A 27,334-nucleotide genomic window follows, 5' to 3' on the forward strand; every position below is an offset into this window, starting at 1 on the left:
ATGTATGTATGATCACAGTTACATCCCACCGTTTTTCCTCTTCCAAGGGACCCAAAATGCCATACATTGTCCTTCGCAGTTCCATGTTCTCCTCACAACAACCCTGTGAGGTAGGTTGGGCTGAGAGTCAGGAAATGGTCAAAGTCACCCAGCGAGCTTCAGGGGACGAGTAGAACGTGCTCTCTTGTCTCCCAGTTCAACTCTCTAAACACTGCATCACGCCGACTCCCATATCTTGAGAGTTGTTCTCAGATCCTTTCCTATATAGATTCCACTTTGGGGACAAAGCAAATCAAAGAGGTGGGCAGAACCTCTCCTTGACAGATTTATTAGCTTTCAGTCACCACCCCCCAGAGATGTAGGCAAAAATTGGCATGCTTCACCCTTTCTGCCTTTTGATTCTTTTCCATCTTGGCTAGGGAAGGCTTGCTGAGGGAGGCTGCCGACTGCAGTCCTAGTCATCATTAGCACATCACTGTAGGAAGGAGAAATGCCACCTGCTCTTCCAGAAACAATAACGAGACAATTGCTAAAGAAACTTCTCCTCCACCCCTTTCTACTGGGGGATTGAAGGCTGGTTGAAGGGTAGTCATACCTGGCCAACATAGTCACATCGTGGGTGGTGACTAACCCCAGGTGCTTTTCGATTTAGTGGATTACTTTGGTACATCTGATAAAGTAAGTAGGCAGAGCCTACAAAAGCTAATTCCAGAACAGATTTCTTAGCCATTAAGGACCAGAAGTCCATGTGGTAATGGCAGCTAGCTCTACTTCTCTACTGGTGGTACAGCTGTCTCTGGAGGACTGCCCAAGCTCAGGAAGGGATGAATAAGTTATTCCAGGAAAATGACTTTGCTAAAGCTGGGTTGGTGTGCTGTTGGCCACTGCCACTTCAAGGGACAGGTTTGCAGCAAGTACAGGCTATTGGCGCCATCATTTTCTCTGAAAGTCCTTCTTCTGAAGGACCACATCATGGCCTTTCCCCTTCCTGTTTCACCTGGCATGCCGCCTCTGGAGACTCAAGTTATGGCCTATAGGAATAAAACATAATGCAGACTCTTGGAAACACACACACACTGTCTCAGGACTATGGGTTTACTCTTCCTTATGCTAAACTAAGGAGTTGTATGCTCCCCTCTTTCTTCATTCTGCATTTGCTTAAAACATAGCAGCATGGACAAAGAACTCGGTACATTCCACGCCACGCATTCTGGGGTTTCTGAGCACTGTGTTTTCTCACCAGTTTCTTTGCCACTCTTCAAAGATTTCTCGTAAACCTTCCTCTTGTGGCCAGTGGAAGGTTAGGAAGAGGGGCTCCCCTCCACAAGTTCTTCAAGTTGTTGAGAAATCCAGAAGTATCCTTTGGGCTGTCCACAATTAACTTGGTTGGCCAGTTCCTCACTGCCATTTTTTCTCTTCTTTATATCCTTCCTTGTACTTTCTATGGCTACGCTGGGGGACGTGCTCCCTCCTCTGTGCTGCAGAGAGCTCATTCCGAGGGATCCTTGCACGGACGTCCCAGCACCCTATGGCCCCCAAAGAATCATGTAGTCATGCTCATGCCAATGGCAACCCCCCTCCATCCATCTGCCTCTTGGCCACTCTTACAAGCTGTAAAATACAACTTGTGTTGTTCACCTGTGAATGTCGCACCTTTTGCATTTCTGGTCTGCCCTCTTGTTAACTTGAAAATAAAATCTAATAAAAGGAAGAGAACAGTGGAATTTGATTTGAATGGTATTAGGCACACCCATAAAGTCTGTTTGGATCCAAACAGAGGCATACTTAGAGTAGACTTTTGACGTGAATGGAACCCAAAGAAGTGGCTAAGTACTAATGGTGGAAGGAACAATCCTAAAGCTTCCAGGTGGCTCCTAGAGGGCCATAGGATGGCTTGGATCCCCAGATCTGAGGCCAGAGAACTTGGAACCGGAACTCGGCCCTCCCCTGCCGCTTTACTTGCAATGGATGTAGGGAGAGCCACAGTGGCTGCTCTCCAAGATCAGGAAAGCAACCGTGGAGAGTGGGAAAGGGGGTTGCTGGCCTTTGGGGGAAGACAGCAGAGGACTCCCCAGTACCTTTCCTCTCTGCTGAGAAAAGCCAAAAAGTCCACCTAGAGACAATGAAGGGCAGTAGGATGGGGTGGCAGAGATTGTCTTGATGCTGCGTAGTTATTATTACATTGTATTTACATCCCACCTTTTTCTCCCCTTTGTAAGAAATTCAGAGTAGCTTCTATGCCCCCCTTCTGCTCTCCTAACAGCCCTGCAAGGTAGTTTAGTGTGGAAGAAACACTGATTGCCTGCATATGGAGGATGTTAAGAATGCATTCCTCTGAAAGCTGTACTCACAAGTCTTGTTGAATTCAATAGGATTTATTATTATTAAATTACATTTACATCTCACCTCCATCCCTCATGCAGGGAACCCAAGGCAGCCCACATCCTCCTCCTCCATCTCTCTGTCTTATCCTCACAACGACCCTGTGGGGTAGGTCAGGCTGACAATCTGTGACTGGCCCAGAGTCGCCCAGTGAGTTTCATGGCCAAGCAGGGACTAGAACCTGGATCTCCAAGGCCATAGCCCAGCATTCCTACCACTGCACTACACAGGGGTGTACCGATATTGCAAAAAGGTTGCACCCCAGGTCTGGATCCTGTGGGTTTTGCAGACCAGGACTCTCTTCGCATAAGGTTGGCTTACACCATTAGACTTCTTAGTGGCAGTTAGGAAGGGCAGCATGACAAAGAATCCGGGTGTTCACAGTTAGAAGCTCTGGGTATTTTTCCCACTCAGATGTTACTGGGATAATATGATTTTCCTCTCTGTTGCAAATCCATGGCATATTCATCTGAGAACTGGCTGGAAGTTGGACCCAATGGCATGATAGGCCCCTTCCCGTGCTTCAGTTCCACGAGTCCATGAAAACAGATTCGTGAACGTTTTGCCTTTTGCAGTCACGCTGCCTCCTGGAATAGCATTTTCTGTCCTGGGTGTTGGGGGAAAATGGTTCTGCTGCTTAATCCTTGTGCTTTGGCATTTTTGCATGCATTGCACTGGGGAACCTGCTGTTACCTGCTTTATCAGGTTTCCTCACCTAGATTCCTGCAGCTCTGACAATTCTCTGCAGTCATGCAGGGCTTTATTCTCATAGTGCAGTCCTGGAGAGCTTTTCTGTTGATAAGTCCACAGATTGGTTAGGGCCCACATTGAATTATAGTTAGCAGAGAATGCTTTGATGTGGATATCGTATTCTTATAGCAGGTTTCTTTGTTATTCTCACAGTTCCAAGTGTGGAGCAGGGCTCTTGCATCTTATCTGGGCCTGTACTCTACAGGAAGAATTCTGAATATCAGCCTGTGCTTCCTACTGGGTTGCCTCTTGTGGATTCCAGATTTCGGTTGCTGCGGAATATCACCAAAAATAAAACATTTAATGTAACTGAGAGGGCTTGGTCAACTAAAAGATCTATAGGGCTTTTAGGGAAAGTAGAACATAGTTTGATGAGGATTAGGAATTGCTGAGAATGAGGATTAGAAATCTCTGTGTGAGTTCACATGTGAACACATAAACTTCTTTGGAGCTCTTGCCAGATTTCACCTAAACTAAAATTGAAGCTTACGTTGGATGCTGCTGCTTAGATGCTTGCGGTGATTAGCTTCTACCAGGCGTGTTCCTTCGCCTGGTAATTCCTTCTCTGCATTCTGTTTAAGGGCTACCAAGCAGCCCAATTTCACACCTTTCAATATTTGCTTTAGTGACTGGGTGCATACCATTTTAAATTTATGTCGCAGCGTGAGTTAAATCCTTTTCAGACACTTGTTTCCATTCCATCCACAAGAACAAAATGCTGCTGTGCACATACTATCCCCCGAAGAATCAAAATTAGCACTGTAAGGTTCACCACCTTGATGATACAAGGGGGTATTTTCTTTAGCTAAACAGAACCTTTGTATAAAAGCGATAGACACTGGAATACCAGATGCCAGGACTGGCTTGATGACCAGCACCCAAAGGCCGGCAGCATGATGTTCTTTGAAACAGAACATTGTTTCGAGTCAAACCTGTCTCATTTGTCATGACAAACTCTTATATTCTTGTGCTGTTTCAAAATAGGAAGCACGCTTACCCCATTACTTTACTTTCTGTAAGACTAGATGTAGCTCTGCATCCATTCAGTTTGTTGTTGAAATGGAATCTCGCAGCTTTCCATTACATCCTTGAGATTGGCAGAAGTTTCTGCTTGCCTTATTCCATCAAGGGCTGATTCTCCAAGCTAAAACTTGGACTGCTCCACTGAAAGAGGCCTCAACTAATTTCTGGTAGCTGCAGCATCATTATGATAAGAACCAAACTTTTTGCATTCACTCCTCTCATTCCATTATCAAAGGCATAGATGCCTCTCCTGGGAAAGGAACTGGCAAGCATGAAATCTGTAGATGAAAACTGAGATTAGGTCTGAAGGTGTGTTAGGGGTTCCTCTCCTCTGGGATCCAGTGCAGCTCCCCAAATTGCACTCTCGCTCATTCCCCCAGGGGCGCTTCAGATGAGTGACTGCAGCAGGGCTGATGGAAGGCCCTGGAGAAAGTAAACTAGATGGGTTTGGGGAGGCAGTGGAAGACAGAATAGCAGCTCCCTTGCTGTCTTTCCAGTGCCTCTGAACTGCTAAGTGATGAACTTCCTACTGCTAATTGAGAAATCTTTATTGTTTGAAGGGACCACTGCGGAGAAGGTATTTCTCCCAATTTGGTGCCATCCTTCGTTGGCTTCTCCCCCAGCTTGGCACCCTTCAGGTGTGTTGGACTACATGCACTATTATCTCAGCTGGATGGAGATGATGGGAGTTGTAGACCAAAACGCTGGAGGTTGCCAGGTTGGGAGAAGGCTGATTTGAGGGTTGCAGTGATGATGCCGGTGGTGATGTTAAACTGAAGGCAAGCAGTAGAAGCCGCTGAGGCACCGAAAGCAAAGCGAGTAACACCCAACCTGGTGTCTTCCGGACTTTTCAGCCTAGAGCACCCATGATGGCTGGGGCAATGAGAGCTGAAGCCCAAAACTTTAGGGAAGCACCAGTTGCAGGAAGGAATTAGGAATAAGTATTTGACACGGGCTGGTTTCTTTAAAGTGGGGGATGAAATCCTATTTACAGCATCCACCAAATTGTCTTTCCTATTGGAAAACGGGGGGAAAGGTCTGGATCACAGAAGCATATTTTCAGCCATGATGCTTTAGGCAGAACCTGCTCTTCTTGTGATGTGGTGTTGAGTTATCTCTGGCGTAGGGCAACCCCATGAATGGAAGCCCTCCGCAATGTCTTCTCCTTGACAGCCCTGCTGAGCTCTGGCAAATTCCAGGCTGTGGCTTCCTTGATGGACGCAATCCATCCCAAAGCATAAAAACAAGCTCATTAACCTCCTTTAATGCATGCTTTCTTAACAAGCCAGATTGTTGATTAATACTACTATTATTACTCTTATTATTTCATTTCTATGCCACCCTGTAGTCAATTGAAGAGCACTAGTACAGGCACATTTGGCCCTGGACTTCTCCAGGAAGGACAGTTCTGCTCTGGTTCTGCACACGTCAGAGCTGCTGATCGAGCAGACGAATTGCACAAATGGCAGCTGCCAAAGCGATGAAACGCCACCCCACCCTCAGCAAGCAGCCCCGTCCAGCATTTTGCCAGTTCTGAGTTCACACTTGCCTTTAAGAAAGGCTCCTGCAGGTGGCCCTGTGCAAAGAATAATTTTTAAGCTTGTGGGCTGGTGGTGAAGTGGTTCAGCTGGAAGGAAGGTGAGTCCTGCTCCTTGCTCAGCTATCCGTTGACTGTGCTTTTAAAGGACTTCAAAAATTCTATGCAGAATCAGGCCAAAGGTTCATCTAGTGTGATATATATATGGAGCTCTTGGGTAGGGGGCCTGAAGGAAATACCTTCTTCTGCTTTGCTTTGCTTTGCTTTGCCTCCCTCCAGTATCTGGCTTTCACATAAAGCCATTTAATTATCATGACTAGTAACCATTGAGAGACCAGCTCTCTGTGACCGTGTCAAATCCTTCCTTAAACGTCAGTTTGTGTCAGTGAGTTCCATAGATCATTAGCATTTTGTTTGAAAAAGCACTGTCTTTAACCTACTGATAAAGCTGTTTTCATTGGTTAGTTTTGAGTATTATGAGAGAAGGAGGGAGAAAAATATTTTACTTGCTTTTCCACATTACTCCTAGCTCTACAAGTCTTCATCATGCAGCCTTTCTTGATGCAGCCCTGTGTAGCTTTACTCAAAGGCTCTTACTCGCAGGAGAAACTGAGTTGTCACATTTCCAACAGACTAGCCCTGTGCATGTATCTCCCAGGCAAGTTATCAGCTCCCAGTCTCATCAGAGACCCTTCAGTTGTTGCGGGAATGGAATGGAAGCGCTCACCGTATCATTTTGACCTCCCGGTACGAAATGCAGGACATGAGAAAGAAACAATAGCAAAACTCAGTAAAATAAGTCAATTATCCTTGCCCTTTAATTTGGGATTCACATTCTTAAAAAACCCCTTTACTTTTTATTCAGATTATTTCAACGGCATCATTAATATCATGCATTGGTATAACTCTTTGCATCGCTCCATTTCCAGAAGTCGATTCTTAATCAGATTCACCCTGGTCAGTGTCAGATCACCACCCTTCCTAGGAGAAAGTGCCAGTTGCAATGGTGCAGTGAAATTGCTAGGAGGAAATAGCTGAAACAAAAAAATAAAAGCAAAAAGCAAATTTGGAAACCGCAAGGGAGGGTTGTATAAACAGATGAGGCTTAGTGTTCATCCCCCTCACCAAAAATTATTTCCAAACTGTGTCCATCCGAGCTGCATATCTATTAAACTTTCCTCTGCTCTCCCCTCCTCCCCACATAACCATTAGAGCATAAGGAGAACTGAATTGTTCCAATGAGGCTGATGTGAAGAGCTTAATTGGCTAAGCCCTTCCTTTACCAGTTTAATACACACATGCATATTTCTTGTCAGGGACTTTATTGAGAAAACAATTTGAGGTCTTCTGTTGTTAAACTCCTCAGCTTCACAGCTTGCCTGTTTGAGTGCAGGGGGGTGGGTGGGTGAGAAACCGAACAGATCAGCACGTCTTGAAAATGAACAGGGAGGGGGAAGAACATGTAAACAAGGTGGATTGTGTGCTTAGTCACTAATGACATCAGTCAAGCGTAATTTAATGCCTTGCCATCTTCATTAATGTGGGCACGGGAGGTATTCAGTGAGTTAGGTGCCAGCCCATTGTGTCTGAGATTTTTTTTTTTGCTTGAGATTTGACTATGTCAGAAATAGGAGACTGTTCTTCACCGACTCATGTTAACAGAACCGATGGATCAGAAGGGTCAGCAAATCATTTCAATATAGTCCTTTTGCTGCCTTTCAGGCAGCTCCAAAAGATTTGTGGATCCTCCGTAGGAAAAGTAGAAGGTAGTTCTCCAAACATTTGGGGGTTTACTTCTCAGCTTTCCTCTCCATTGTTCTTGCTATAAGCCCCTCAGGTCCCTACTAGCAAGACCAATGGACAGGAATGCTAGGGCCTGAAGTCCCAAACATCTGGAGATCTACCCTCTGCCTACTACCCTGGTCTACTGTGATAAGCCCCATTGGAAAGTCCATAAAGATCCATAGGTTCATACTTCCCCTTCTACCTCTCAAGAGTCAGGAGAGATTGTTGACTGCAGCTACCAAAGCTCTTTTCAAACCATGGTTGAACTCACTTAAGATGGATCCCAGAGGTCCATTTCCTCCAACAGAACTCTACTGCTACATCCTCAGCCAAAAGAAGTGGCTTATGGAATACTGCCTGATCTTTAGGGATACCAGTGAAGCCGGTCATGCTCATATCCAGAGATAAGATTTGCTATGGAGTATGCCTTGCCTTAAAGGAGCAACACTCATCAGGGTCCCCTGAATTATGGCCTGGATTGACATCAAGGCCAGTTGGGACTTCCCAAGATGGGAGCAAAAGCCTGCCCTCTTTCAGGGCACTCCGGTCCATATTGATTTGTGCAAGGCCTGGTGTGCTTCAGGTACAATCAGTCCAAGGAAAGTTGATGCTTCACCACAATCAGTTGATGGAAGGATGGTGGCTGGGGTGGTGGAGGAGGCCATTAATATTAGTGGAGCAGAGTATTGATTTTAAACAAACTCTTCCACTGATCCCCTATTGCATGGAATTCTGGAATGGATATTATCTCCTTCTCTAAGCACAGAGGAGACGTAGCAGTAGGTATTTCTTCACGGAACTGGCACGGAATTGAAATATACTATTAGCGAGTTCCTTGCTAGATAAACCGAATTTCTTTGCAAAGAGGGCTAAAATAAACAGACTCTTGGTCCTATCCAGATGGCTTCTTCTTGGCTCATGTTTCAATCACATCAATCCATTTAAACCTCATTTTGATAGACTAAAAGAGCTTGGTCTATGGAGTGACATAGAAATTAAATAAATAAAGCTGTCCTTGATTAACTGGAAAGCACGCTGAAGCAACAGCATCAACAGCAGAATCCAAAAATTAATTATTAATATAAATGTTTCCAAAAACTATGGCCGGTGAGCACTCAGTCATGTAAATGTGCCACCTTCTGTCCCTCTTTTGTAAATTATTTGATAATAAATACGTGCAAAGCTGCTTTTAAACAAATATAAAAAGGTACGATTAAGAACGGAGAATTGGCTTCATTCTTAAAAAAAAATCTGAACATATGAAATGGTTCTTTCCCATAATAAATTTCACAATGCACGATACAGTTAATATGTTTTCAAACGCAGCAACAGAATGCTTCCCCCCTTCATTATATCTAATAGCATTTGCTAATTTTAGGAAACTGAATGTTCTGTAATTAGTGAGCACCCATGGACCCATAAAGAGCCTAATTCCTGATATTCATATCTATAAATAGATAGATATAGATGGGCACAGACTTCTGAGCAGAACTGCCATCTGTGAGATAGATTGAGAGAGAGAAGCTTCTAAGATAGGGCCTTCTGCAGTACATGTCCACAGCGCGTGTGTGTGCGTGTGTGCATTTCCTCCGAAGTGCCGTCTGTTTATGTGAAAATCCATAAAGATTGAATCAGTTGACTAAAATGCTTGTGTTTACTCAACCGAGATTCACAATGGGCCTGCTATTGGAAGGCAGGCCAGTATTGTTTTCACTGCGCCGCAGTGAGACAGGAGGCCTGAGGGATGACCGACCGGGATGCAGAGAGAAGAGTGCGTGCATTGGGCCACCGTGTATTCATGACCGACTTGTAACTTGAACCAAAGACTTCTTGGGTCACAGCTTATTGTCTTAGGTAGGGCAGAGCTAAATTATTCTACATGCATATTTGGGAGATAAAAAGGAAGACCTGGGGGAGGAGAAAATGCCCTGGGGAGGCCAGCATCCTTTTCTTCCCATGGCAGTTCCTAGGCACAGGGTGCTCCTTCTCTGATCTGCTTTGGGGATGCTTCATGGCCATTCTCAGTCCTAGCCAATCAGGGATCACATACTCAGGGCAAGGATGCACAGCTCTGCAGCCAGTCCTGGTGGTGCTCTCTGCAAGGGCAGGCAACGCAACTGTTGTGGTGTAGCGAGGGGAGGGAACCAGAGTCTCCTCCCTTCAGTCGCTGCAGCCAGTTGCCTGGCCTACACCGCAGGGTCCCTGCACCAGTGCTGCAGAGGGGGCAGCAACCTCTTGGGACTGGCAAATGGGGCTGCGGAGTTGGGAGCCCTCTTGGCTCAGCCCTAGTCTTCACTCTTCTGATACGCCGTCTCCCCTAGGTGAGGCATAACGGGCACGGTCCAGCCAATCTTAATCTCTGCCTCTTGGGTACCCGGGATGTCGGGACGCTTAGCACTCCCCTGTCGCAAGAACAATGGGTCTTGAAGGCATGGGTGCTAGGGTGAGCCAGCCTACTGTTCCCCCATCTTTCCCCTGCGTGGGATTTGGTTCTGGGATCTGGTCCTCCCCTCCCCTCCCCTCTCCTCCCCTCTTTATTATATATCAAAGACATTTAAGAAGCAAGAATACAAGGGGAAGGGGAAGCACCACACTTTCGCCTTTCCCCTCCTCTTGAAAGTAGAGTGTTATGGATGATCAATACTAGAGACCAAGAACAAGAAGAAAAATGTGTCTAAGCAGCAAGGAAAGAGAGAGTGTGTCCTTGAATACCAAAAATGGCACGCTCTTCTTAATAAACAGGGCGGAGGGACAAGCTGCCCATGATTCGGGGGGACTCAATGCATTCATTATGGAGGCAGACACAGTCCCCTTTAAAAACAACAACAACAAACAACCCACAGCGTTCTTCTGCGTTCAGCTGAGTTTCTCACACCCACCCCCACAATTAAAGCTTTTTTGCCCGGCCAGAACACTGTGTGGTTTCATTAGTTCCTCATACAGCTTCTTTTTCCAGACCTTTTCCCAAACCGGCCTGCATCCCCTCCTCTCCTTTCCACCACCAGGTTTCCATGCTGCAGCAAAGTAACCTTTTTGGATAGTGTTTTTGACTGGATTTAAACTAAACAAAACTAACTGTTGCTTTGCATAGCTGCCAGAAGCACAATCCACCAACAATTTATTTTGAAACATTCACCTTTAGTTTTCAGACCACCACCGAAGGAAAACAAGCAAGCAATCATATAAATAAATACCAAAACAAACCCAAATAAATCAAAGTAGCTTTGCTTGGCCTCTTAAAACAGGGCAAGTATGCACAAGGTCAGGACTGGACATGAAGGTACAATAAGGAACCTTGTGGCCTGCTGAGAAATGTGAAGGGAAGAAATAAATAATACCATTGATGTCTTTAAAAGCTGGTCCTGATGAGCTCAGGACCTGCTGATGCAAAGGGGAATCTGCTTGGACCCCAGACAATACAGCTCTTGTCACCTGCCCTCCCCAGGTGTTAGCTATTTTCTCACAACATCAAAGAATAGAATAACAAGTGCTTTGCATTCTAAAGTGTGTATTGTGGGAAGTTGAGGTAAGGAACAGATAATCAAGTTAATTATTTTCTCTTCCGGCTTGCAGCAAAGCCCCCGAAGAATGCCTATTGCAATAATGAAAGAGAATGTGTTGATGTCTTTTGATGAATTCCATTTGCTCCTCCGTTCTTCTTTTTCGATGCCACTAATCAAACGCTGCCATGTCTGAAAGGTGTTAGAAAAACAAACTGGCTTTTGTGTCATTGCTGAGCTCTCAAGAAACTCCTTGGGGATGCTGCAGCTGGTACAAAACCACCTTATTTTATTTTTTATTTTTATTTTTTGATAACCACATTGTTGATTGATTTTGCTGATCAGAAAGGGCGGCGGGGAGAATATGATCTAGGGAAATGAGTCTGCCAACACCTTGAGGAGAAAGAGGGTTTCTTAGCTTTAGCCCTGCTTCCAGTGGAAGTAGGGTGTGAGAAAGAGAATTTGGCACCTGGGAAGTGTCTGTAGTATAAACTAGTTTGATTGTCTGAGATTTACCTTGGAGACCACTGAAAATCGTGACATACAGCAGTGGAGGCCCTCAGCAGCAAAATCGCAGTGGACACCATCCCCAGAGGTCCTCAAAAGAAGCTGGGACAATTTTATCCATTTGCAATGGCAGGACATCTTTTGCTGGGTATCTAAGAATCTCCCTGCTTAGACCTCTAAAGGTTCTATCATGATTTGCACAAACATACTCTGAAAGAGAGAAGAGACCTTCTCTGCCCCCCCCACCCACTGCATTCATGTTTTCTCTTGCAAAGCCTGCTGTTTTGGAACTACCTTGCTCTTGCATCGCTACGACACAGGCTCATACATGCGCCACAGTCCTTTCGATCACACACTGCTGTGTTAGTTCCTCTGTGCCTCAGCCCCCCTCTCGCTTCTGCCGTGTTCATGGGCAGCCACTCAGCATCTTTCTCCTCCTCTCCCCTTCACCTCCCGAACACATTTCTGTCCTTACTGTCTGTTCTCTGAGTAACGATGCCCCCCTCCCCCGGCTTATCGGAAAGGCGTTTGATATAAGCAGAGCTTTGGTTGGGATCTCTTTCCTAGCAGAAAAAGGAGGCAGGCAGGTGGGGGGGACTTTATGTGCCTTTCTCAGAAGCAAGTCCTGGTTTTCCTTGCCGTGAAGGAAGGAGGAGACATGCCCTGCTTCCTGAGACCTGACACCGGGACCCGAGTTTGCCCTTCCCTTGCTGCTGGGAAGAAAGCCCATATAATGCACAAAAGGGTTCCCACTTGCTCGGAAGAGACCTGCGGCCCCCTTTAGATCTTTTATGGAGAAGGGAAAACAGGGAGCTCCCGTCCCTGGGTCAACTCCAGTCAATTCCCTTGGCATTTTCTAAAATGCGAAACATGTGTAGAATGTGACATTTTACTACTGGTTTTGTCATAGCTGGCCCTGGCACACTCCTGCCACACATGCTTCTAGTACGGGGAGGGGGTGGTATTAAAGGAAGGTGATTTGCATTCCAAATTACACCCTGTAGCAGCCTCCTAAAACTGAAGGCATGTGCTTGCCTGGCGTGGATTGGTTCATTTATTTTGGTGGCAAGGAACTGAGGAAGAGGTTGTAAAACCTTCTCTAAGGTAAGGCTTGTGGGGCGGAGGGTGCTTTTCTATTGGTTTGCTTGGTTTGAGAGAACAGATGCTTTTGAGTCACTGCAGTCGGTTCATCCAATCTGGGAATTGGAATGGATCCCCGAGAAAGCTCTCCTTCCTGTTACTACTGCCTCATGTTTGCACTTTAAATGCAGTGGCATTCAATCAGATCATTGACAGCTGCCTGGAAGAAAGGTGGAAATGACAGCAACCTTATTTGGGCTGCAGGAAATTAATGTTCGCCCTTTTGGTCTGCAATTATTAATGCGTCTCTTGCTATCACTTCTGTTGTTTTGGAAGCAGCCTGTGGAATGCTCTTTCAGGGGGTCATTTGGGTGACATCTGCTTAACCAGCAGTGTCTCACACACGTGCATGCACATACGCACACACACACACACATGACTGGTTAGCTTACAGGCTGTTTATATGTACGGGGCTGCCTGTACATTTTGCATTTGGCTTTCTTCTTGCTTGATCTCCCCCTTCCTGCTTTTGGAGCAGCAACCCGAGGAAAATGGCCATGCAATGTTTCTTTCATGCAACATGATTGCACAGACTCTAGAAAGTTCTGTACCATTCAGAACGAGATTATTAATACATTTTAGAAAGAGTTGAGTCTGCCACAGGGAGATGCACAGAATCGGGCACTGAATGGACAGCAAAGGCTCGACTTAAAAACAAACTTATCTTGCCTGGATTTAAGTTGCTCACCTTAGCAAAGAGCAAGCCCACTTGGCTTATTTCTGCCCTGATATGTTGGCACTCATGAATGCGTCATGCCTGCCTGGCTTTGCGTCTGTCCATTCTTCGTATATTTCATAGATAAATGGAAATATAGCCAACTTCCCATCGAGGTATTTTAGACTCCCTTACCCATCTTGACACATTACAGCCAATCTGTGCAATTCTGAACATGCTTGCACACCCACAAAAGCTGGGTGACAGTAACTCCCCCCACCATGAGCTACCACGTAGGAACAGGAGGCCCACAGGACTGCTCAGTCCCCCGTTCTTAGCAAGTGCTCTGTTGCTATTGTCGAAGTGTATCCCTTCCACACTCTCAACTGGAGTATCGTTCTAGTGGGCTTTTTACTAAGACATCTAAATAGAAATGTTATAATAATAATAATAATAATAATAATAATAATAATAATAAATAGCTTTTTAAGAGGGCACAGATGCTAGAGCTGGACGGAAGATGCACCCGATCTTGGAAACAGGGAGAGAGGTTCCCAAGCCTGGTGCTGGGAAAGCTCCAGGAAGGGCAGCATAAGTAATGGCATCTACGTGAGGTCCCCCGACACTCTCTGTCTCTACAGGGAGGGGCGAGAGCGGCTCTGCCATCTCTCCTCCGGGAGGAGGCTGCCTCGAACATCCTGCAAAAGGCTGAAGTGTGACGGACGCGTTTAATCCAGAGTGGAGCTTTGCAGGGCAAAATGTGCTCGTAAGGAGCCATATCTGTCACTTGGAGGTCTGCCGTGCTGCTTGGGCTCTGCTTGGCCAGGGCTGCTGAAAGGGCTAAACAGTTCAGTCTCGAAAGGCTGACCCATTCTTTTGACAGGGTCTTGCAAAATAAGCTCTCTAGATCAGGTCCTGCTTTACAAGGCACGGATCTGCCAGGGAGGGATGGGACAGGGAGTCAAACTCAGGTCTCCTCTCTGCCTTTTGTGGCAACCTGCCTCTCCTTCTCCCTCCCCACCCCCTCTCCCTCCCCCCTCCCTCTGGCATCTTCAAGCAGGTGTCAGCTATCAGCTTCATCCATCAGTTTGTCTCAAAACAGTGGCCTTTTGAGTTAATTAACTATATCATAATTCTGCCACTGCCACTCCTGAGCTACAGGTAAGCCATCTTTTCACTCAAACCTTAGGCTGCCTGATTCGAATGGGGTGTGTATGTAAGTAAGGGAAACCGAGAGATGCACTGGTCTGATTTTGCATTTCTAAAAGAAAAACTCCGGGAACACTCGGAGGCCTGGAGAATGTTTGGAAACCTCACTTGTCATGGACTGGGCCAACAAATCCAGAGTGTACGGTGAGGGGATAACACACTGCAGTCATTTTACGGAGGACCGGAATCAAACAATCGCTCTGTGGCATCCACACCGGCGGCCAGCTGCCCTAGCCCTCCTGGTCGCTTTCCCCCTAGCGGCTTGCTGTAGAAACTGGAAGGATGTTCCAAGCACTCTGTGCCCAAAGGTAGCTTGCTGCATTGTGGTGAAGAATTTGCTCCGGAGCCAAGCACACACGCTGAGCTTCTGGTGCCGAGAATGGCCTTCAGGCCCCTTCCCTGCCATCAGTACTCTTTAGGGTACAGACTGACGGCCCCCCTGACTTGGGGGGGGGGCCCTGCATAAAACCGTGAGTGGGAGGGAGATACTGTGTGATCCAAAATAAGCCTTTGAAGGATTCTGGGCACCAGAGGGAGGAGGAGGGGATGGCAATTTGAGACAGGTTTTCTGTTGCTCTGGCTTAGATCTCCAGCTGCGATATTATGTTGGGGACTATTTTGATGCCAGAGAAGATGGAGAGAGAGGAGAAGCTGCAAGGTTTGGGGGTTCTTAAAGGAACTTGCAGGACGGCTGAGCTCCCAAGATTTCTGCCCTTTTCACAAAGGAACATACAGCCACGAGAACCTAATGCTTCCCCAGTCAGATAACCCCACCCCCCACGAACTAAATAGAAATTTTGCAGATAGCATGGGGGGGGGGTGGAATTTTTACCACTACATTTTTACATTCAGCAGTAACATGGTACAAGTCACAACAGAATTCTCAAAACCAACAGGTTAATCTAAACATACCATCTGTGGCACGCTTAGCACCCAGCCCTTGTCCCTTGACTCTATATAGGCAAGAGAGATTAAATGCATGCTTCCCATCCCTATATAGGTGAACAATTCAGGTAACATACAGCAGTCTGTAAAAACTGTAAATGCTATTTTGCTTTTATTTTAAACATATTTTGTTGTCGTTTTACAAAAAAAAATCAATACTTCGTACTTTTTTACACTCTCAGATTTTTGATTTTTTTCAGAATACTGACAGATCTTTAAAGAAAGCTGTTATGAGAAATATTTCATTTCTTTTTGAAAGTTGAAGGTCTTGAAGGTTTTAAGCCACAATAAAGCTAAAAGATGGAGTCTTTTTTATCATTATTTTTTGGCCAGCTCCTCTTTTTTTAAAACAATTTCAGCAAACAAGGGCATTGGTAAGCACACGTCAACCCCCATCCAACTGTCCTTTTATTATTTCCTCACTCCTATTTGGTTGCACACTGTGTTATATCACCCACTGGAAAAGAATTAAATCACACCTCACATTCCCTGGCTGGCTGCTGGTGGCAAGTGCAGGATCCGTACTCATTAATGATCACTAGAGCACCTTCAATGTGGTTGGGTTTGTAATCAACGTAATACTCCTGAGCTGACATGGCAGCCATTTGATGCATGGTTTGTTTTTGCTTCTGCTTCCTGCGCTGTGTCACAAAACATTGTCTCAGTTGCCTAAGGCTGGCTGGGAAACATTTCCATGAAACGTACAACACCAAAACCACGATGAGGAAGGAGAAGATGAGGGCCATGGTCCCAGTCACCACCTTGTGAATTTGAACAGCGTTCTCCACGTTCTCGTTGGGCATCGTTACCGTGACGGCGCCGGTCGTCCTGTCCCCTCCGAGATCCTGCAGGTCGTAGCTCAGGGTGGCCGAACTGGGGCTGAGCGTGGGGTCACTGTTGTTGGCCGCTGCAGACAGGGGGTCGGCATCACTTGTGGGGTCTGCAGCATCTTCACATAGGTGGAAAGCGTAAACCGCATCCAGGACGTCCTCGCCCTGGGCATACTCAGGGGTGGAACACAGTAGGTTGCTGTCGTAGCGGCCTTTGAAGTTGCTCAGCCAGGAAGCCAAGGCACAAATGTTACGGCCACAATCCCAGAAGTTGGCAGAAAGGCTGATGCTAAGGAGGGATTTCCAGGAGTTGAGGATTCTCGGGTGAATGTAGGTGAGCCGGTTGGAGTCCAGCTGGAGCGACTGAAGGTGAGGTACACTTTCGAAAACGTGAGGTTCGATGTATTCGATCTCATTGCCTGAGAGATCCATTTTTTCTAATTTCCATATCCAGTCCAAGGAGTTCACCACAATGGTGACTTTATTCCGCCGTAGGCAGAGGGAGTGCAAAGAGAGGAGCCTGGGGAAATGGGCCAAGTTCACTTTTACCAAGTCATTGTGCTCAAGATGTAACTCGGTGAGTTTGAACAAACCTGCAAAGGAGTTTCGAGCCAGGCTTTTCAACTGATTGTATCCTATGTCGAGAAACTTCAGGCTGCGGCAGTCTTGGAAGATTCGAACAGGAACAAACTTGAGGGCATTGGACCTCATGTGCAAAGTTGTCAGCTTGCGCAAGCCATGAAACAGGTCTGGTTCCAAAGCCTGCAGATTGTTGTAGGATAAATCCACACTGCGCAAGTTGGGCATGGGCCGGAAGGTGGTGTTGGGCAGTTGTGTGATTTTGTTGGAACTCAGCGTGAGTTCTTTGACTCTCCTCAGCTTTTGAAAGGCATTTCCCTCCACCGAGCAAATATGATTGTGATCCAGGTAGAGCCACGTGAGTTGCATTAACCCCGTGAACTGTCCATCACGCAGCTCGGAAAGGCTGTTGTACCGCAACGACAAGCCCATCACGCCCGACAAGTTGTGCGGCATCTCGGTGAGATTCAGAGACTCACAGTACAACAGCCTAGCTTCGCACCTACAGAGCTGCGGACACCCACTATTCACGGCTGGAAGCATTTTGAAAAGGATACCCAGCGTGCAGAAAATCAACCCCGGAGGCTTTCTTAGCAGCCAGTTTAAGCAGACACCAATAAGAAGGAAATCCATTAGCAAGAATATCCCCAAGTATGCCCCAGAATGTCCATTTAATCTTTTGTCCGTCAGTTTCCCTTTTTGTACAAATTCTACATCATACTGTATATCAGACAGGGGGACAGGGACAGGGACGAGGCAAAAATAAGAGAATCATTGGGCCAATTACTTCACTTGAGGGGATATGCTTTTGCTTTTGTGGCTGTATTTTTTAAGAAAAAAGAAGCATGCAGAAATCTGTACAGCATTAAAGTTCAGAAGCATTCAACAGCGGCAAGGGATTCTGTCCATTTTAGATGCCGCAGCAACGGAAAGAACAATTAAAAAATCTCTCTCTTCACGAAAGAATGAAATTAAAAAGTGTCTTACCCACCCTTTTCCAGAAAGTGACAACCTCCATTCAGCAGCTTTCTTTGTGTTTGGGCTTAATTATATGCAGGGCTAAAAAAGAACTCTCTGTTGCTACAAATTCTGTCTCTTTCGGCTCTCTGGGAGACTGGCAGACTCACAATGTCTCACTTTGCTTCGTCTCAAAGGGCGAGAGGCATGTCCGGCTAGCTTTTTTTTCCTCCCTTATTTTTAAGCCGACTCCCAGGACCTTCAAGTTTCAGAAGTATGGGCATAAGGGTCGATCTTCCTTCCTTCCTCTCTCTTCCCCCTTTCCTCTTTCTCTGCCGTTAACACTGTGACGCGGGAGGGAGAGAGGAGGATTAAAAAAACCAAAGAAAGAAGCCCTTTCCAAAACTCTTTACTTAACAGCTCCCCAGCATTTGACCATCTCCTTCACGTCCATCACTGCAGACGAGCGGCAGCAAGGTTTTCTACTCCGCTGAGACCGCTTAAAATTCATTCACTGACCGACCGGGCTGGCTAAAGACGGCTTTATTTCCCATTCCTGGCTCGCCTTGCTTGCTAGAAGACGCTCGGAGCGGAGAGAGACCCGGAGAGACAGCGAGGATTCCTCCCTTCCAGCCGAGCAGCGTGTCGCTCCAGCTCGCACAGGCACCTAGCGCTCACTGAGTGTCGTAAGCTCTTCATGATTGTGTGCCTGCACCGTGTTTCGCAGACATGGGCAAACGGAAAAAGGGGTGGGCATAAAACCAACATTTTAGTGAACCAGTAAAGGAATATATGTTCTCTGATGAAATGGAAAATACTTTAAGCCCCTCTCGCCATTGCTCAAACACACACGCACGCGCGCGCGCGCGCGTGCACGCGTGCTTCCACATATTGGCAGCTGCAGCAGCAAGACAGCGCTAAGGAGGAAACTGGGAAATTAGATGCCCGTTTTCCTCTCCCTTTGTTTCAAGGGGCCGAAGGCACGAGGCACGGGGGGATGCAGCCCGGAATGGGTGGATGTGTTCCTCTCACTGACTCTCTGCCGGAGCCTGCACAAATTACGAGCTTTGGATTCTGTGCTATTGTCTGAGATGAGCATTTGGCTTTCCTTCCATCCCTTAGATGTGCGTTTGTGGGCACTCTTGTCTCTCGTTTCAAGAGCGTTCCGGGAGAATGGAGCTCTTCGCTGTTCTCCCCCCCCCCACAACCCCCTCCATCACCCCAGTGCAAGCGAGGCGCTTGCAAAGACGGCTGGGCGCATGGGAGACCGAATACCATTGGGTGGTCTTCCCCTTCCGCATTAAAGAAAGAGGAAAGGATGTCCTTACCAAACGCTCTGGCTAATGGCATATTTGTGACCGAAAATGCAGCGCTGGGCGCTCCGGCATACAAAAGAGTTATTCAGGCGTTCAGAATGCTGCATTTATGAATCAATCTACCATGCAGTTTACTTCTGGTGTGTGTGTGTGTGTGTGTGCGTGCGTGTGTGCGTGCGTGCCTGCGTGTGTTTGTGTGCACGCGCTGCGGGGAGGGGGATGAGCCCCCCAGCTTTCGCAGATTGTGCTGCTGTTTTGTTAAATGGACCAAGAAATGCCTGCCTGCTAATTCTCAGCCATCATTAGGTATGGAAAAGGCCATTGTTGACAGGCGTTTTCGGCATCCTTTAGTGACTAGGGAGAGTGAGAGCTGCTCTGTTGCCAGCACTCTGCTGTCCAACCTTTTGCCCATTTTGCTGGCGCCCGTGAAAGTCCTCCTGTGCTTTTGGCACAGGAGAGTCAAGCTTAAAGATGTGACACCGGCATTCTTTGTCCTAACACGACTGATATATTCTAGAGGGTTGACTAAAGCAGGCATGCCCCTTGAGCGTTGTTCCACTGAGGTAGGTGGGATCAGGAACAGCCCGTTGTCACTGACAAGAGTATTGCCGAGACCTTGATTTCTCCCGAATTTATGGGAATACGCTTTAATGCATGCGTTCAGCCTCCAGCGGCAGAGGGAAGGGAAGCTGAAGGAGCTGGCAGTTCCAGTCCTGGGGAGATCCTCCAAACAGAACCCATGGAAAATACGGCCAAAGAGGCAGAGCGGGGAAAGAGTCTGGCAGAGCGTGTACATGCGAAAAAACAGATCTTTGCCTCAGTGTTCAGCCTGCCCTTTGCCGCGTTTCCTTCTCATGGGTTTAATATGCATAACCGGGCGCTTAAGCAACATGCAAATCTTTGCTCCCAGCTCAGATGCAACCTTTTTTTTGGGGGGGGGGGCAGGCTTGGACTCCTGCTGCTGCTGCTTGTTTGCCTGCATGGGCAGCCCTCAGTCCCGGTGCTGCCAGTGGGGGCTGTGTATACAAAACCAGCAGGGGAGTCGGTAGAAGACGGGCAGGCAGGGAGAAAGCTGTAAAGTGCATTGCCAAAGGCTTCACAGATGTACTGGGTCTGGATACACCTGCAAGATTGCTTCAGCTAGAGCGACTCTGGAAGCGTTTGCACTGCAGATCGTCTCGGGTTCAGGGAGCAATCATCTCAAAGGATTTTCATTATCCTATGCAAATAGGAACTCTATAAATCTGCCTTCTCTTTTTGCAGAATGTGTGCGGCACTTTTCAGTTGTGTGTTTGTCGGGTGGTGCATGAGAGAGAGCGAGAGCGAGAGCGAGAGCGAGAGCGAGAGAGAGACCAAATGTGTTTGCATGATCAGGTCTATATGTATTTACTTATTGTGGTGATATCCCACCGTTCTACTCTTGGCAAGGACCCCAGTGCAATTTAAGTGGTCATCCTCCTCTGCCTCCTCCTCTCCTTTAATCCTTACAACAACCCTGTGAGGTAGGTTAGGCTGAGAGTCTGACTGGCCTGAAGCAAGTTTCATGCCTGAGTAGTGACTTGATTTTGGGTCCTGGAAAAGTCTCCAGATTTTCCCAGTTTGCCTCATTTTCTTGCATTGAGAAAGGCACATTTTCACTTGGGAAAATGCATCTTTTTAGAAGCACAGGCTCTTATGTGAACATTTTCACTCATTCGAGAAAGCACGAAAATCTGCATTTTCCCAGATGTACCCAACGGTTCTGTGATGCAGGGACATTTTCTGGAAAAAGGCACACAGGTTTGCATTCAAGAATGTGAATGGGGCTCCTTTGATTGTTTTGAGGATGGAAAAAACATTCTCATCCACCTCATTGCAAGACTGAACCAGCCAGAGAGCTTCAGTTAACCAAGAGTATACAAGCAGTAGGAGTGTGAGTAGGAGTAGAATTCATCTGGGTGGTTTACAACAGTAAAAAATTGCAGTGTATAAAATGCTTAGAATCATAGAATAGCAAAGCTGGAAGGGGCCAGAGGGCCTCCAAGTCCAGCCCCTGCTCTGTGCAGGACTCCCCCTCTCCGATGGCTGTCCAGCTGCATCTTGAAGGCCTCCAGTGTGGGGGAGCCCAGCAGCTCCCCACATCATGAGTTCCGTTCTTGTACTGCTCTAAGAGGAATTTTTCCCAATATCTAGTCATGATCCTGTAACTTGAGTCTTCTTCCATGTCCTCCACTCTGGGAAGCTTGAGAAGAGCTTCTGGCCTTCTTGCAAGCATTTGAAGACTGCTATCCTGTATCTCCTCAGTCCTTTCTTCTCAAAGCTGAACATGCCCACTTGTTTTTACAGGAGGGATCTTCACAAGTATACTCTGAAGTAAATTTCATGGTATTCAGTAACTGTGCTTTTCCCCTGGTGTATAAGCACTGGGCTGCATCGTTGGCTGGGCTGAGGACGGAAATGTCTTGAAAATGGGCAAGCATCAGGCAAGATGGAAAATGGCAGGCATGCAAATAAAATCTAGAGCCCTTTCTTTGTGTGAGTAGGGCTTGATTTCTTGTCTGATGTGTCATCCTTCTTGAGCATCCTAAATGAAGTCAACAGAGGTGCATGTTTTCAAACTATTTTAAAGTCTTATTTAAATGCCAGTGACTTATAGCACGTTGGGTTTGGTCATAAGAGGGCTGAATTTTGAATTCATATTCTCTATTACTCCTGGTTTTCCACTCCTGTCTCTTTGAGCATATGCTGAGTAAACTGCATTTTGATAATCGGAGCAGTATTGCTGAATGAAAGAATTAGAGAGCACCTTGGATTCATCCTCTAAAAGAGGGGTTCCCAATCTTTTCGGTGCCACGGGCACATTTGAAATTTTGAGAAAGTGCTGTGGGAACCAGCACAAAATGGCTGATGTGGGAGTTGCACATTGCTAAAAGAGCTGCTTCATGGACACAGCTTGTCACAAAACATTCATTTCCCAGAAGGCTGTGAGACTCAAAGAAAAGGGACTTGCCCAAGAACCTAAGTTCAAGGCAGAGGTTGGATCTGGGCTACAAATCACACAATCCTTCCACTGAACCCAAGCAAGGATGGAGTTGGAGGGTGACATATTCTTTTGCTGCATGGCAGCTCCCCAACTAATAATAGCAATTCTTAAAACTCCGGAGGGAAAAATGATTAAAATCCAGAAGGCCAGGAAGTCTTGTGGGCACCAACCAAAATACCCAGGAAACCTCCAGTGACAACTTTTCTTTAGAAAGAGGAGGAGAAGGAGATGTGTTGGGGGGAAATGACAGAGAATGCCATGAGCTGAGCCCCATTTGCACAAAGAAACAAGACCATTCTCCCAGTTTCCCTAGGACCCTTGTGCTGATGACAATGCAGATCCAATGAAGGGTGGCTGCGTCTTCCTTGCCTGGTGTCAGCCCTGCACCTGGGGCCACGAGCAGGCCTCCTCGTTGCTGGGACCCATCAGTGCTCTCAATGCAGCGGCTTTGCAGGGGAACCGGGAGGGAGCCACACGGTTGCTGAACAAGGGCTTGGATCCAATGAACCGGAGCACTGATTTCTCCACCTGCCAGCCTTAGGCATCCATGATGATGGTGCGTTGCTTGGTTTTCGAGCTGAATTTGCCCTTCCTCTGTTGACCTCTGCATAGGAGCACATTTTCTGTTCGTGATCAAAAGTGCTCGCTTTGAACCAAAACGCATTAAAAATGTGTTTTACCTCTTATCCTAAACTGAGCCTTTCAACAAAAAAAAAAGTGTTCTAAAATATGCCCTTTCCCTGTTTGAACCAAAGAGAGAAGCAGATTGCTACCCGAAAGGAGAGCATGGCAGGCTGAGCTTTAAGATGGAACTGGATGCTGGCTGATCCTAAGTCGTTCGTTTGAGGCTCGCATCCGGAACGGCAGGACTCAGGGGAACTTAAAGATAATGAAATCCTCCTCCGTTCCCAAATCTCAGACCTCCAGGGCACAAGTGGCGGCACACTCAGACAGAAGAAAGGCTTACGGGTCTCAGCTTGCCCCAGCAAGCATGGCGCATGTCAAGGTATCGATAGTCGCATCTTCGGTGACTTAAGCACGCCAGATCAGCTGCCTCCAAGGTTGATGCCAGGAAGCGCTTCCTGACAGTCAGGACCCCGAGGGTGTGGAATGGGCTTCCACGGGAGGTGGTTGAGGCCCCATCAGTGCGGGTGTTCAAGGATAGGCTGGATGTCCACATGGTGGGCATGTCGTGAGCGGAGCCAGCTGGAGCCGGTGGTCAGCCCAGAGGCCCTTCTGACTCGCTCTGTTTCTATGTTTCTATGTCCTCTACTCTGCCATGTTGCAGCTCTGAATGGAGTGCGCCATATTGGACTTGGCTGGAGGTGAGTGATGCAGTAATCCAGATGGCTCACACAGGCTGGCCAAGTCACTCAGTGCGATGGAAGATCATGTACATCTTCACCCACCGGGACTTCTGGTTAAACTGACCAATCAAAGTGCTGCTGCGCTCTCTCTCTCCCTCTCTCTCTCTCTCTCCCTCCCCCCCTTTCTCTCTCCCCCCCCCCCCCCCCAACCTCCAAATATTAATAGACTCCCTCTTTATTGGAAGAATTTACTGGTGATTTAATTATTCTGAAAGAGACTTTTCTTTTCTTCTCTTCGCTCTCCAGTTTCAGCTCTCATTATTGCTAAAATCACATGCTCCCACATTCTTCGCAAAAATGTAGCTATACCCTGTGTGAAAAAGAGTGTACATTAATGGATTAAAATAGGTTTATTAAAAGATACCTGTCAGGAAATGAGTGTACATGCATTTTAGGGTGGACTGACTAATTCTGCGCGAACTGGGATGCCTAAAATCAGTTTAAATGATTTGGAGTGGGGTAAAATCAGCTGAAAATGACTCAGTGGTGCAAATCTGATCAAAAGCGTGGCCTTCAGTTGTGCTTCCCAAGCCCTCCAAGGATGTTTAATCTCTCCTTGGTTTTCCAGTTAAAATTGCGAAACCCTATTACGTTGACAACCAGAAAACATTTCTGTTTTCTAGTATTAGAACCCCAACATTTCAGGGGCTCTTTTTCAGACCAGAAATCTATAATGTGGGGCCCACTTTTTAACTCTTTGTTGTACACAGGTCTGCATCCCCGCTTCTGTAGGATGGCCACACGCAAAAGGTTCCTTTCCCTTGAATGGCTACATAGCAGGTGATTTCCCTTGGACAGCTTCCTTGTTTCTTTAAAGCAGTGCTGGGTTTCTTATGGCCCTCTAAATCCTCTGAGACCTACATCTCCCATCAGCCCTAGCCAACCGAGGTGGGGGCTAATGGGAATTGTTGGCCAAAGCTTGCTTGCTTTATTATATTTATTTCCCATCTCTTTTCCTTTCAAGGGATTTAAGGAGGTTCATATAATTCCAGCCCCCCTCAATCTTATCACTACGACAACTGAGTGTGTCCCTTCTCAATTTTCTGCCCTCCAATGAGTTGGACTACAACTCTCATCATGCCCAGAAAGGTTGACTCATATACATGGAACCCTGTTGGAAAATGCTGGGACGGTGGGTATACTGTGAGAGTCGGAGTGGGATGGCTCAGGTGTAAAAGCCAAACGAGCCACCAAATTCCTAGGTGGCTTTGGGAAGTCATTGATCCAATAATAATATGATCCAAAGAGAAATTAATAAAATGCAGAAACAAAAGCGTTTTTATTCCATGCAAAGTAGTGCACTGAGCCTAGCACAACCCACAGATCCTTTCCAAGTCTCATGACGTGGCATGAAAGTCAACATAGGGGTTCCTTGTATGGCCCTTTGGGATAGATGGCCCCCATTACCCTTGTGTGATGCATCTTCCAATGGTTTGGTGTTGGGTTACCTTAAAAAGCAGGAAGAATGATCAGGTAGTGGACAGCCCACGAGTCATAAGTCCACCCATCCCTTGACTCACAGACCCATCTCTTCAGGATGCTTCCTTTATGATCCCATCATCAAAGATTGATCCAGGAAAGAACAAGGACAAGTCCATTGTCAAAATGAGGTTTCCTAACTTCCTGCTGCATCGCATTAGTTTTGCCTGATGGTCTGGGGACCTCCTTCAGCAGCAGGAATATCAACCTTTTCTGATCTGTGTCAATTTCACATGAGTTCATTCACCAACTGGTTCTGTCCTGTTTGCATATTATAGAGAGAGTGTCTCAGGGGCCGTAGGAGTTTTTGGAGTCCTCCATCAGAATCTGAGGATTTGCAATGACTTCCAAAGGGGAACCCCAGAATCTGATCTCCTCCTGATCAAACAACGGCAGTCTTTCTGCTGTTCATATTGTTTAAGCTATCACCATCAATATACTGTTTAATAAAAAATGGAATTTGAGTGGTGATTTTAATTTCTCTTTGTGGCTAGCAATGGAAAAACTCAAACTTTGATCTTTACTCTGTCGTCTTTAATTTCCAAGTGCACTGAACCATGGTGTGTTTTATAAAGGGAACATTTATAAAGTAAAAAACTGGGGAGGGAAAGATGACTTCAAAAGTAGCAAGCTAAATGAGTTATTTCTCTGATATTTACGTCTGGAGCATTGCTGACATTTGGTGTATGGCCTACACTAAATGGGATTTTAAACAGAATTTCAGTTGAATAAGGACCACATAAGTTAAATTAACGTGGCATTTGACCAGCTTCCCCTCCTCACAAAGGAGGGAGGAGTTGCCCAACAGTTCTTGATGGTGCTCTCATAACTGTTATTAACTTTCCAGTGGTTGCTTGGTTAGCACATTGCACCTGTTATCCTCTTTAGATCACAGATCTGCTCATTTAGATTGCCCTGTTTATTCTGACAATGTTCCAAAAGCACTTTCACACAGAGGTGGGGCTCTGTCATCACCAGAAACTTCCACACATAGCAAATGTGCAACTACAAAATCTGTTAAGGAGGTGACCTACATTTGAATGGTGGGTAGAACTTTGATGAAGCTGATGTGGATGCTGGATGGGACGGGGCTGTTTCCCAGCGTCCTTCACAATATCTCCGAGAAAATCCAGACCAAGTCTCCCGTCACAATGCCCAGCACCTATGACATTTAATTGTTCTCTCCTATGATCCATTCTGTCTGCTTTCCTTTGTTAACTGCTTTGACAGAGTGGGCACAAGACAAATGGCCAGAAAGCGGAGAGAGAGGCAAAGTTAGTCAATACTGTGTGGGGAACCCACAACCTGGGAGAAAACTCCCTCCATGCAGACAGCTTGGGAGCTGCTTCCACTTCCTTTAGAGCACTCTCCATGCTTTGAGGTCACTTGTATAGCTCTTCTACCCGTCTGCACCTCTCTTCTCAGAACAATACCCTTGCTAGCAGCCAGTCTACTTCTGATGGACAAGACCAGAGCACTGGTGTCTTCAGGAAACCTGGTTATCTCACTGCTCACTCTATGCCAAAGAACTGATGAACAAGTTGGAAAGCATCCATCGTTGTGGAACTTCCTTGCATGGTTACCCCATGCTTTAGCCAGTTGCTGATCCATAAGAGGACCTCCCTCTTGTTCCACGTCTGCTAAGTTTACTCTGGAATGCTCGCAGACGGACCTTGCCAAAAGCCCTTTGGAAGTCCAAGTGAACAGTACCTACCAGACACCCCATTCGCATGTTACTGGCAGCCTCAAAACTTTAAAAGGTTAGCGAGACAGGATTTACCTTTGTCAAAGCCCTGAGGATTCATTTTCAGCAGGGCTTGTCCTTTTATATGCTTGTTATTAATGTTATCTTTAATAACCAACCAATTTCAAGCCGTTTACCTGGAGCAGACATTAATCCAACCAGCCGATAACTTTCCAGATCATCCTTCATCCTGATTTTCAAAAATTGCCATTATAGTAGCCATTTTCCAGTTCTCTGGTATAGAAAATGCTTTCAGGAATACACTACCTATTTTTGTTCGAAGCGCAACAATTTCACATTTGAGTGAATTCTTTAAGAATTCTAGGATGAGTCCCATATGGTTCCAGTGAGTTATGAACTTTCAGTTTGTCAATCAGACTCCCTTCTGGAAAACATTAGGAAGGGAGTCCTGTATCTTCTGCAATGAACCCGGCTGAAAATCATTCATTCAGCTTCTCTGCAATCACATTATCATCCTTTAGTACATCTTTAATTGTGTGGCCATCCAGTGATCTAACTACCTCCCTAGTTGGTTTCCTGCTTCTGGTATTATTTATCACTGGTCTTGAAGCTGTTCACAATATGGTCTTAAAAGTGCTCCCCCCGC

General features: G+C 46.5%; 2 protein-coding genes across 8 annotated transcripts in view; one reads left to right on the top strand and one right to left on the bottom strand.

Annotated features, from left to right (window-relative positions):
- Window positions 1-27,334, top strand: part of CTNNA2 (catenin alpha 2) — a 510,292-nt gene that overhangs the window by 272,207 nt on the left and 210,751 nt on the right. The gene's annotated exons all lie outside the window — the stretch shown is intronic.
- On the bottom strand, window positions 15,583-18,458 carry LRRTM1 (leucine rich repeat transmembrane neuronal 1). The gene has a single exon (XM_044429096.1). It carries the CDS (start codon window positions 17,473-17,475, stop codon window positions 15,907-15,909), a length of 1,569 nt encoding a protein of 522 aa, XP_044285031.1. The 5' UTR covers window positions 17,476-18,458; the 3' UTR covers window positions 15,583-15,906.

This window comes from Varanus komodoensis, unplaced genomic scaffold, assembly GCF_004798865.1.
Source record: "Varanus komodoensis strain SLA01 unplaced genomic scaffold, ASM479886v1 scaffold2, whole genome shotgun sequence".
Classification (NCBI taxonomy): Eukaryota; Metazoa; Chordata; class Lepidosauria; order Squamata; family Varanidae; genus Varanus; species Varanus komodoensis.